Source organism: Boleophthalmus pectinirostris, unplaced genomic scaffold, assembly GCF_026225935.1.
Source record: "Boleophthalmus pectinirostris isolate CB_2022bp ecotype Guang Dong unplaced genomic scaffold, ASM2622593v1 HiC_scaffold_23, whole genome shotgun sequence".
Lineage (NCBI taxonomy): Eukaryota > Metazoa > Chordata > Actinopteri > Gobiiformes > Gobiidae > Boleophthalmus > Boleophthalmus pectinirostris.
The window spans coordinates 3468479-3481281 of NW_026571207.1; the positions used below are offsets into that span (position 1 = coordinate 3468479).

The window sequence follows — 12803 nt, forward strand, 5'->3', positions numbered from 1 at the left end:
TCTGGAGTTTGTTGCTGCAGTGACAAAGTGCAGCTTCAGTCTCTGACGTCACTCCACACATTCCTACACTCGTCTGTGCTCCAGGACACACACTTTCTCCTTTAAAGAGGGGCTATGTTCTGAGTCTGTCCTCTCTTTGCTCTCTGTGCTAAGTCCCTCCCCCTTCAGAGCACTATCCCAACACACACAACCACTAATGAAACCCCTGCACAAACATCAGGTTTGTCCAGTTGCTGTGTTCAGTTTTGTCCAGTGTGACTTGTGCTTGTGTGGAGACAGTCCTGTGCTGAGTCCAACAGTTGTGTCTGTGTCAGTGGCTCCAGGGCTCCTCCTTTGCTCCAGCAGCAGCACTTCTGATGTTTTGATTTATTTATTGTGATGATTGTGATTTTGTACAAATAAACTTGTGTTGGATTGTAAAAACAGTGTCCAGATGATGACCCCTGAAACTCTACATCTCTACATCACAACAGTGTTTGAACTCGCTCAAAAAGGAAACACTGTGACCCTCAAAAATGAGCCGGTTGTGTAATAGAATGTTGACAGACGCTTTGTTTGTGTGACACAAATAAAATCATCAAACTGACCAGAGTTAAATGAGTTAAGTCAGACTTACATCTCCAGATTGGATTCATCCATTGTTCTCCAGCAGGTGTCAGTCTGAAGGAAACACACCACATCAGAGTTTGTCTCAGAGCATTTTCACTCCATGTGACATTCAAATGTGTTCTTTTGACCCTAACACTCTTCTCAATCTGTGGTGCACAGGCCTCTGGTGCTTCTGAATTCTGTTTTTATTCATGACACTGTCATTTATGATTGTGAGTGTTAAGCAGGCGAGCATGTCCATACCTGAGAGTGTCCAGTGTGCAGTGGGGGTCCTCCTGTAGAGCACACAGGAGCTTTACTCCTGTGTCTCCTGGATGGTTGTAGCTGAGGTCCAGTTCTATCAGATGGGAGGGGTTGGACCTCAGAGCTGAGGCCAGAGAAGCACAGCCTTCCTCTGAGAGCAGACAACCTGACAGTCTGAGGACACAGATTATTGGAATCAGTCCATTTATTACAAACATTCAACCCAAATGAGACAAAGAACAAGTCCCAGATCTTTATGTGACTTTATCAAATGTGATTTTCCAACACAAATACCAACAGGTTATGTAATAATAGTGAAGAATATGAACCCCTCTGACCTGAGCTGTTCCAGTTTACAGTGAGGACTCTTCAGTCCAACACACAACATCTTCAGCCCTGAGTCCTTCAAGTCGTTGAGACTGAGGTCCAGGACTCTCAGACTAGAGGACTGGGAGCTGAGGACTGAGGACAGAGCTTCACAGCTTCTCTCTGACAGGTTACAGCTGCTCAGTCTGGAGACAGAAAACTTTGTTGATGTAGAAGTTGAATCAAACCATCCTCTGTTAAACAAAGGAGACTCACAGAGCTTTGGTGGAGGCCTTGACCACTGGCAGCAGCCTCAGGAGAACCTCCTCTGAAGCAGAGTATTTCTTCAGCTCAAACTGGTCCAGATCTTCTTCTGATGACAGTAAGATGAAGGCCAGAGCTGACCACTCAGCAGGAGACAGTCCACCTTCAGACAGACGTCCTGATCTCAGGTACAGTTGGATCTGCTCCACCAGAGAACGATCATTTAGTTCATTCAGACAGTGGAGCAGGTTGATGCTCCTCTCTGCAGACACATCCTCACTCAGCTTCTTCTTGATGTACTCAGCTGTTTTCTGATTGGTCTGGGAGCTACTTCCTGTCTGTGTCAGCAGACCTTGTAGAAGGCTCTGATTGGTCGACAGAGAAAGACCCAGGAGGAAGCGGAGGAGCAGGTCCAGGTGTCCGTTTGGACTCTGTAAGGCCTGGTCCACAGCTGTCTGATGAAGATGCGTTAGTTTTTTTTTCACACTGAACTTTGTAGACTTCTGTGTTTTCTCTGAGAGCAGGTTGATCCCAGTGTTGATGAAGGTCTGATGGACGTGAAGAGCAGCCAGAAACTCCTGCACACTCAGATGGATGAAGCAGTAGACCTTGTCCTGGTACAGGCCTGGCTCCTCTCTAAAGACCTGTGTGAACACTCCGGAGTACACTGAGGCCGCTGCAGCGTCCAGCCCACACTCGCTCAGGTCACTCTCATAGAAGATCAGGTTTCCTTTCTGCAGCTGCTCAAAGGCCAGTTTTCCCAGAGACTCCACCATCTTCGTGGTCTCTGGACTCCAGTGTGGGTCTGTCTCAGATCCTTCTTCATACTTGATGTTCTTGACTTTGGCCTGAACCACCAGGAAGTGGATGTACATCTGAGTCAGGGTCTTTGGGCAGCTCTCCTCTCTCTCTCTGCTTTTCAACAGATGCTCCAGGACTGCGGCAGCGATCCAGCAGAAGATCGGCAGGTGACACATGATGTGGAGGATTCTGGACGTCTTGATGTGGGAGATGATTGTGTCGGCCTCGTCTCTGAACCTCTTCCTGAAGTACTGCTCCTTCTGCGGGTCGGTGAACCCTCTGACCTCTGTCACCATGGAGACGCACTCAGCAGGGATCTGATTGGCCGCCGCGGGTCGTGTGGTTATCCAGAGGCGAGCGGAGCGAAGCAGGCTCCCCCTGATGAGGTTCACCAGCAGCACGTGCACTGAGGTGGACTCTGTGGGGTCACTCAGGGCCTCGGTTTTGGTGAAGTCCAGAGGAGGTCTGCACTCGTCCAGACCGTCAAAGATGAAGAGCACCTGGAGGTGTTCAAAGCTGCAGAGTTCTGCTTGTGTTTGACTAAAGAAGTGACCAACAAGTGTCACCAAGCTGAATCTTCTCTCCTTCAGCACATTGAGTGCTCTGAAAGTGAACGGGAACAGCAGCTGTATGTCCTGGTTGGCTTCACCTTGAGCCCAGTCCAGACTGAACTTCTGAGTGAGCACTGTTTTCCCGATGCCAGCCACTCCCTTTGTCAGCACTGTTCTGATGGCTCCGTGTGTGTGAGCTGGGCCTTTAAACATGTCTTCACATGTGATGGGTGTCTCTGCTGGGCCTGGTGTCCTGGAGGCTGTTTCCATGTGTCTGACCTCATGTTCCTGGTTGACCTCTGAAGACCCTCCCTCTGTGATGTAGAGCTCTGTGTAGATCTCATTCAGAAGGCTGGAGTTTCCTGCTTTAGCGATGCCCTCAAACACACACTCAAACTTCTGCTGCAGGTCAGACTTCAGTTTACGCTGACAAACTCCAGAATAACTCCCTGAATGAAGACGACAGATACAGACCTGAGTCTCAGAGAAGATAAAATGACTGTGAGCACCTTGTTAAATGTGTTAAATGGTCCTACTGCTCCTCAGACGCTCAGCCAGCTCCTTCTGCTTCATCCTCCTCAGGAAGTTCAGTGTGATCTTCAGAACAGCCTCACTGCAGCTGCTCTGCTCTTCATCCTCATCCTCCACAGGATCTAAACCTTCTGGCTCATCTGTACTCAAGAACCTTGTGGAGCTTCTTCAGCTCCTTCTGGACAAAAGTGAAGATGTCCTCCTCCAGAAGCTGAACAGACACATTATAAACAACACAAATGCAGTCAGTGTCAGATCTGTGTGAAACAAGCTTCATTCATCTGAACATTTCCAAACTTTAGTGAATGACACACCTTAAATATGGAGTCCAGCTGTGTGTGATGGTGCTGACCACTGGAGACCTCTGGACCCGGCTGCTCCCCTCTGTCACAGACACACATGAAACATGCATCATTATTATTTATTATTTATATATTGTTCTTATGATCAATGCTTTTGAAAACTCACAGCTCCTTGGCAAAATTATGTGGAAGATCCATAGACGTGTCACTCCTGAGGNGGACGCTTCAGAACACTCTGCTCTGTGCTGGAGTCTGCTGGATTTAATTAACAGGAAAATACATTTGGACTTTAAATTTAAATGATAAATCAGAGCACTGTTTTGGACAAATCTCACACCAATGTTTTTTTAAATATAGTTTTACCAGAAACTTTTACTTTTTAATTATAGTGACTGAATCTTTACTTCAACAAACTAAAGAAACTTTCACCTGAACAGAATTTGTGAAACAATAAATAACCCGTATACCAGATCTAACTCCACATATACTTCTAATATCATGCACCATAAAACACAGCGCTCACTCACAGCTCTCTCCTGAAGGTCAGTGGAAGATCCATAGACCTGTCACTCCTGAGGGACTCACAGCTGGGACCAGGTTCAGACGGAGGATGTTTCTGGTGGATCCTGAGACACAGAAGAAAACACACTTCAGTCACAGTAAAACACATGGGACTGTTGTGACTCAGGTCAGATACTTCAGGAGGTTCTACAAAGTGTTCATGAGGCCTTCACCACAGACGCTTCAGTACGGCTCATTCAACAACAAACACATCCAGTTTAGATATTTTTAAAGTTTGAATGATGGAACAAAGAACAGACTTGTGTGTATCATTCTGATTTGAATGTGATTCTCTGTGAACTGTGGACCACTCCTGGACATGTTTTTATTTCATTCAAACCACGTCACCCACATTATATCCAAATGTTTGTTGACATAAAGTGGTGACGTTATAAGGTGTTGTGAGTGTGACTTACTGTGGACCATGTTCTCTTTTCAAATCAATCCCTCCATCATTAGAGCGATCACTGTTGAATGAGTGGGCGCTGGTCCCAGGAGCAGGTCTGTGGACACAGATGGAGCAGTGGCTTTAGTCTGAGCTCTGACATGGAGAACAGTGGTGGAGCGTTAGAGATGGTCCCTTACCTCTGAGCTTTGGGGGGGTGAGTGGTTTTAGAGGGAGGGGCTCCGTCCTCTCTGTGCTCTCTCTGATCCATGCTCTGTTCATTTGCTTCAAAAGGAAAAACACACAAAACATTCATCCCAAACAACACCAATGTTTAAACATGTCACAAATGTTTCTCTCCTCAACACACACTTACATTATTATGTCACACACAGTGGCGGCTGGTCAATAGAGGGCGCAAGTGCACCGCACTCCCCAACTTGACCTAGATAAAGAAAAAATAAAAATAATATAGTTGTTATTTTGTATTATTCTATATGTTTACTATTTAGTTTAAAATTGAACATGTATCTGCATAGACATATTTTTATCGTGTTAAATGTCTCATGTCACTTTATTTGAGTCGTGTGTTTGGAGTTTGAGTGCGGTGAGTCGGAGCGACTTCATGGAGTTTCTATGGAAGAGCCTGAAGTTGGAGAAAATGTGACGTCATTACGTTGCTTCTGCCCTTGACTTTACATTAGTCCTAAAATACATTTGGGGCTCAGGGTGGGAGCGACATGAAATCATGTGATTGGTCTGAATAAACATGAACACACACCTTGACCTGTTGTGGTTCAGCTGCTCTGTCACTCAGCCCCGACTCTGCACTGACGCATGTTACTGCTACAGGCTCATGAACGGAGAACAACAGAGCTGTGTGCTGTACGGTTATGGAGAGTTCAACTTCAAGTCAAAGTGCGTCTGAGGAACAGTCTTAGGGAGTAAAATATCTTCTCTTCAGCGAAGAAAGAAAAGAAGCATTAAGCTGAAATGAGCTTCTGGCTGCGGTGAGATACTACGGCTCTTGTTCTGACTCACACAAAGGCTAATGGCGGCTCACGACTTTATCTTAAACCTCTCCACAGTAAAGAGCGAGAAGAGACCGGCCGCCAGGACCCAGGACCCACTCACTGCCTGAACCGGGGCAGTCGCTCACTGCTCTATCCACCTCTGCCCGCTTGTTTCTCGGTGTAAAAGTTTCACTGGGCGTAACACAGACGGCTTAAGTTCACCTGGAGCTCTAGTGCTGATATGAACTGGTGTAACTTTCAGATTTAAGTAGGAAGTGGGAATAAGACAAGTTTTACAACCAGCTCGTGCACTCGAGTCCTGGACCTCTCGTCATGGACCTGACTGGACCAGGATTTGGAGCAGTTTGATCTCTTCGTATTGGACAATAGACTTTTGGAGACAGAACCAGTGGGACAGTGGATCGAGGAAACACTCTGCTTCAGTCCTTTGGAGAAGACAAGAGGCTTGGTTTTGTTCGTTTTGGGTAAGTCTGAGGAGGGAGTCTCACAGTTAAATAGTGCGTAAATGAGTTGGTGGGTGCGATGGAGCTGCTCCGGTTGTTGTGTCGTGTGCTGTAGGAGCGGCGCTGATGTCGTGTGTTCATGTTGTGACCGTAGCCTCTTATTGTAGTTTTGCTGACGTTGTTGGGGATGAGTGTGAGCGGCGTGTTACGTTGTGTTGTTGGAGCTGGCCGTGAGCGGTGGATCAGGTTGTGCTGCTACGTAAAGTTTGTTCTTGTCTGTGTGTTGTGCTCTGATAGTTCAGCCAATAAAACCAAAATGACTGTTTCTGTTTGGTTATAACACTATATAGTCTATATATAATACATATATTAATGATTAGGGGTGTCAAATTATCGCGTTAATTGTGATTAATTAATTACAGTCATATTTAGCTCGTTATGTTTTTTAATCGCGTTAATCTCATTTTTAATCTCTAACTTTATTGTTTCTGTATGTGAGTTGCTTTATTATAAAACCTGTTTTATGTGTACAACACACACACACACACACACAAAACACATTTATACATTTTTTTATTTCGGTAATTCCTCTCATTGCCGGAAACTCACACAAAACGCGCGCAGTAAGAGCGATGTAAACGTCATGTTCACGTTGGCGGCGTCAGTCGCACAATGGACGAGGTGGAAGAGCCAGTAGAACAGAGCAGCAGTGCACAGGTAAAAACACATTCGTGTCTTGGAAATTCTTCTCCCGACGTGAAATATAAAAGAAAATAACAAATATAAAATCGCCTACAACTTAAATGTCACTGGTGAAAACAACCTGCATAGACTCATGATGTCTGCACTACTGTCCTATACACACACACACACACACACACACACACACACACACACACACACACACAAAACACAAACACACACACACAAACACACAACACACACACACACACACACACACAAACACACACACACACACACAAACACACACACACACACACAAACACACACACAACACACACAACACACACACACACACACACACAACACACACACACACACACACACACACACACACAAACACACACACACACACAAACACACACACACACACACACACAAACACAAACACACACACACACACACACACACACACAATACACACACACAACACACACACACAAACACACACACACACAAACACACAACACACAACACAAACACACAACACACACAACACACACACACACACACACACACACACACACACACACACACAAAACACACACACACACACACACACACACAACACACACACACACACACACACACACACACACACACACACACACACACACAAACACACACACACACACACAACACACACACACACACACACACACACACACACACACACAACACACACAAATACACACAACACACACACAACACACACACACACACACAAACACACACAACACACACAACACACACACACACACACACAACACACACACAACACACACACACACACACAACACACAAACACACACACACACACACACAACACACACACACACACACACACACACACACACACACACACACACACACACAAACACACAACACACACACACACACACACACAACACACAACCCACACACAAACACACACACCACACACAAACACAAAACACAACAACACACAACAACAACACACACACACACACAAACACACACACACAAACACACACAACACACACACACACACACACACAACACACACAACACACACACACACACACACACATACACACACACACACAACACACACACACAACACACACAAACACACACAAACACACACAAACACACACACACACACACACACACACACACACACAACACACACACACACACACACACACACACACACACAAACACACACACAACACACACAACACACACACACACAACACACAACACAACACACAAACACACACACACACAAACACAACACACACACACACACAAACACACTCACACCTTCATCATCGTCATTAACCTGAGAACACTGGACCATGTTTCCTTCCGTAGTTACTGCGTGGACACCGACCTGCTCCCGTGAGCCGCGTGTGGATCGTGTTTTCTCGCGTCGCTGCGTAAACCTGCGCTTCCTCCTGTGAACCTCTAAACCAGAACTAACACCAAGACTAAAACCAGGACTAACCCAGTCCAGGACTAAACCAGGACTAAACCAAGACTAAAACCAGGACTAACCCAGTCCAGGACTAAACCAGGACTAAACCAAGACTAAAACCAGGACTAATCCAGTCCAGGACTAAACCAGGACTAAACCAGAACTAAAACCAGGTCTAAACCAGGTCTAAACCAGGTCTAAACCAGGACTAAACCAGAACTAACACCATGACTAAAACAGGATTAATCCATTCCAGGACTAAACTAGGACTAAAGCAGGTCTAAACCAGGACTAAGACCAGTGATCTCATATATAAAGCATTTCTCTATCAATAATATTTTTAATATGGTTAAGGAAAGACTGGACTTTTTATTGTCTTTAAGTCGACAAAAGTTATTATGTTCAGATTTCCTCGTCTTTGCTACTTTACAGCAAACAGTTTCTTATTCATGGAGACTTGGGCTCAACAGCCAATTTGGAGAGATTTGTTAAACAATAAATGACTTTATAAAGTCACTTTTTTAAATCTATATCAGTCTTTTGATCTGCCACAATAATGTAATAATGAATTTAAATGAAAATACCTCAAATTGAAGCTTTTCTCAGCAATTTTTAGGTGAGACTAAAATGAGATTAATTAGATTAATTAATTACAGATCATAATTAATCTCTCAATTTTTTTAATCACATGACAGCACTATTAATAATATATATTTATAATCTTGGCCTTGGCGTCGCTCCAAAAAAATGATCCCACCAGCCGCCACTGGTCACCCCCGTTTGGAAACGGACTGGTTTGGTCCAGATCAGAGTTTGTTTGTCTTTATTCACACCTGAAATAAAGTCCAGACTTTCAGGGGAATCGAACTCTCGTCTGTTTGAATCAGACTGAAGCCCAAAGGCAAAACTCTGATGAGTTAATAGAGCAACTTTAACACCGAAGAGTTCAACACTGTGTTTACAAAGAACAACATGTAAAATATCACTTTACAAAGAACAACATGTAAAATATCACTTTACAAAGAACAACATGTAAAATATCACTTTACAAAGAACAACATGTAAAATATCGTCCAGTTCGTCTCTAAGTTTAGAGCAGTGCTTCTCAAACTGTGGTGCGAGTCCCACTAGTTCAGATATTTGCTGAATTCATTGAATCCACATTTTTGTTCTCCTTTGGGTCAGTCCTTGGTTGTGTTGACATGCGTCCTTATTGTGAGTGGGCTTGCCTCTCCACAAACCTGACTCTCATTTGTCCTGAAGGAGGCTCTCCTCCTCCTCATGCCTCCTCCACAAATGCACTCAGTGTTCCTCTAATGAATGCATTTGAACGGTAAATGTTGTAGAACAAAAGCTGCTACCAAACGTCCCAAATGTGAAAAGAAGTTGATTGTATTTGAAAGTATTTTTCAGTCTCTCCACAGTTTGAGGAAATAAGACACAGGAATAAGAGCCACACCTTTGGACTGGAGCAGCACATCACCAGACCAACGCCTCACACTGCACAAGACAAACATACATCTGTGTGTGGACTATTTCCTCACTTTGTTTCACTCTTTTCTTTGCTTTCTATTTGACTTGTTGCCTCTGATTTCTTGTTTTCTGTGTTATTAGTTTGAATGGTTTCCATGGTTACAGAAAGTGATCAAAGTGTTGAACAGTGCAAATGGACTGACGTTCTACAGCACACAGTGTTGGCTCCAACTTACTCACTTCTACTTAGTTACTGTCATTGGATTACAAGTACCTCAGTAGTGTAACGCACCAGTGTGAAAATCCTGGTGCTGAAATGAGGCCGGTCCCTCCTCAGAGGCAGAGAAGCAGCTTGGAGCTGAAATCACCCAGTAAAGTCTCTGTGACGTCATTTGAGACGTTTCAACAACTCCTGTGTTTCTCTCCACTGAAACGTCTTGAATCAAACACAAAAGCTCACATTTGATTCATTTAGACAAAACTGCAAACAAGTCGTCCCAAACTCATGGAACTAAGTGACTTTACTGAGCCACTAACTAAGTAGTGTAATAGATTACATTTTGAACAAGTAACTAGTAATGAGTAACTCAAGAGTTTTTCAAAGTCACTTCCCCAACACTGAACAACACACAACGTCACAATGAAGTGTTGACATGATGAAATAAACAGAATGATGTTTGAACGACTAAAAGGAGCTCTTGGTTTCTTCATTAAGACTCAGACAATAAACTAGAGCAGGAGACAAAGACTTTTACACATCAGTTAGTGCAAACCTGAAGGAAAATACTGCTTTTATAACAAACACAAACAATACAAATGCACTTTAGAAAGAATCAAGACAAACCTTGTTTGAAACAGCTGAAAGAGGCAGAGGGAACGAGTCTTTAACACCAGCAAATGTTCAGATTTTATCATCTACTTCCTGCAGTCTGGGTGTGTCTGTCTCTGTGTGTGTGTGTGTGTGTGTGTGTGTGTGTGTGTGACTCTGGGCTCATCAGAACTTTCATATTAATAATCTGAACCTGGTTCAGTCCTGGTTTAGTTCTGGTTTAGTTCTGGTTTAGTCCTGGTTCAGTCCTGGTTTAGTCCTGATTCTTGGTTTTACTCTGGGATAAAAACAGGACCATAAATGTGACTAAGTGCAGACACGCGCTGTGTCCAGCAGGGGGCGCCCCACACCACGTTTTTCATCTGGATTGGTCTGAATCAAGTCTCATACTGTACAGCCACCGATTAATCCTGGTTTAGACCTGGTTTAATCCTGGTTTAGACCTGGTTTAGTCCTGGTTTAGACCTGGTTTAGTTCTGGTTTAGTTCTGGTTTAGTCCTGGTTTAGTTCTGGTTTAGTTCTGGTTTAGTCCTGGTTTAGTCTTGGTTTAGTTCTGGTGCAGTGAGGTTCTGTGTCCAGCAGGTGGCGCAGTGAACAAAGCTTTGCCTGATGCGCGCGTGCCCCTGTCTCTGCTTTGTGTTTGATTTGGGCTCATCCCCCCTCCTTCAGTCCGTCTGTTTGGTCCGTCCCATCCCGCACCCCCCCGTCCGCGCGCGGAATGGTTCAGTCCTCTTCTATAAAAGTCGCGTGTGGTTCGTCTCGCGCACATTCACGTATCAGCTGTTTACCCGCGCGCGCAGCACGGGGACAGACCGGAGCAGAACCCGCCCCCGAGCACCGAACCCGCACCGAACCCGCAGACCCGACTCCCGCCCTCCGCCCCGCACCCCCACACCCGAGTCCGGTCCGAGCGCGGCAGACGCGGCAGCACGCTGGAGCCGGACGCGCAGGACGCGCAGGACATGCCCCAGCGGCGGAAGGAGGCTCGGAAAAAGCGCACGCGCACGGTGAAGAGGTGAGGCGGATCTGAAACGGATCTGAAACGGATCTGAAACGGAACACTTGGCGGAGAATGTGCAGAGCCATGAAGCGCAGCGACGCGGAGCGGAAACGCAGCGACGCGGAGCGGAAGCGCCTGTTCCGCGGTAAAGGCCGAGGTAAAGCCGTGAAGAGCGCGCGCAGGTGGACCCCGTGCGTCCCGCGGGTGCCCGTGTCCCTGCGGCCCGTGAACGTGCGCGGGTACCGGGCTAAAGGCATGCGCGCGCCCGAGAACACGAACCAGTTCCTCATGACGGAGAAGTACCGCCTGCACGCGCTGCGCTCCGACTCCGTGGACAGCGGCTCTGAGGCGAGCAGCGACACGGAGCTCACGGACATGGACTCGTATTTGGGCGCGTGGGAGAACGCGCACGGAGCGCTCCTGGACCCGGAGAGCGCGGAGCACGCGCCGAAGCACGCGCCGGGGCACGCGCAGGAGCGCGCACCGGCGCACTCGGTGCTGTTGTGGGACATGGACGAGGACAGTGCGCAGTATTTTCCGTCCGAAGACGATTTGAACCTGAGCGACAACTTCATGCACCGAGATTTCGCCGAGTTCTGCCGAAAGGTGACGGCGTAACCGCATTACGTCATTACGCTCTTATAAACAGTTTACACGTTGTGCACGTGAGGTGCTGTCAGTGGACTGACGGAGTTTTGTTTGGGACATAGCGACGTCATAACGGGCATCTGTTCCTAATATTGTGGCCACAGGCGCGAGCTCATGTTTAGACCAAGAAGGACCAGGTCTTGGTTTAGATCCAGACACTTCAGTCCCTCCAGTTGTACTTAGTGACGCAGTGACGTCATCGCGCTGTTCCACTGAACAGAGGCATTATAAATGTGTTATTCATGTGTTATTAACGTGTTATTCATGTTTCATATTTTGTGTTTGGACCGTAACTCTCGGCACTGTTGTACGTCGTGACGCTGTGACGTCATCACGTACACTCCAGACAAAACTGTTTTTTAATGTTTCTGTTCAAGTGCACTTCACTTTGTGTGTAAAGAATAAAATATGTTTTTGTATGTTTTTTTTCTGTCTCATTATTTTACAGTTGTAATATTTTTACACCAGAACATGTCATGTTCACATAAACTCGGTCGTTGGACATAAACGGGTCATCGTGCCGAAGATGATGAAGATGATAAACACTTTATCGTTCTGTGTTCCTCTCCGCAGGTGCAGGTTTCGTGTGTAACCTGCTGTTTCCATGGTGACACATGTTTAAA

General features: G+C 45.8%; 2 protein-coding genes across 2 annotated transcripts; one reads left to right on the forward strand and one right to left on the reverse strand.

The window, feature by feature from the left end:
- Window positions 1-193: 193 nt before the first annotated feature.
- LOC129410723 (protein NLRC3-like) lies at window positions 194-3445 on the reverse strand. The gene is made up of 6 exons (XM_055159594.1): window positions 3311-3445; window positions 1435-3223; window positions 1191-1364; window positions 853-1026; window positions 588-660; window positions 194-205 (listed from the first exon to the last, which is right to left on the reverse strand). Exons 1-6 carry the CDS (start codon window positions 3345-3347, stop codon window positions 194-196), a joined length of 2259 nt encoding a protein of 752 aa, XP_055015569.1. The 5' UTR covers window positions 3348-3445.
- Window positions 3446-11310: 7865 nt separating this feature from the next.
- On the forward strand, window positions 11311-12599 carry wu:fb55g09 (coiled-coil domain-containing glutamate-rich protein 1). The gene has a single exon (XM_020941866.2). The coding sequence runs from the start codon at window positions 11605-11607 to the stop codon at window positions 12148-12150; it is 546 nt and encodes a 181-aa protein (XP_020797525.1). The 5' UTR covers window positions 11311-11604; the 3' UTR covers window positions 12151-12599.
- Window positions 12600-12803: the final 204 nt, after the last annotated feature.

Excerpts from the sequence above, each read along its gene's own strand:
- LOC129410723 (XM_055159594.1), bottom strand. The coding sequence starts at position 3,347 with ATGAAGCAGAAGGAGCTGGCTGAGCGTCTGAGGAGCA. Across the intron at positions 3,224-3,310 it reads GGCTGAGCGTCTGAGGAGCA|GGAGTTATTCTGGAGTTTGT; the intron begins GTAGGACCATTT and ends GTCTTCATTCAG. Across the intron at positions 1,027-1,190 it reads TGTAAACTGGAACAGCTCAG|ACTGTCAGGTTGTCTGCTCT; the intron begins GTCAGAGGGGTT and ends CTGTGTCCTCAG.
- wu:fb55g09 (XM_020941866.2), top strand. The coding sequence starts at position 11,605 with ATGTGCAGAGCCATGAAGCGCAGCGACGCGGAGCGGAAACGCAGCGAC.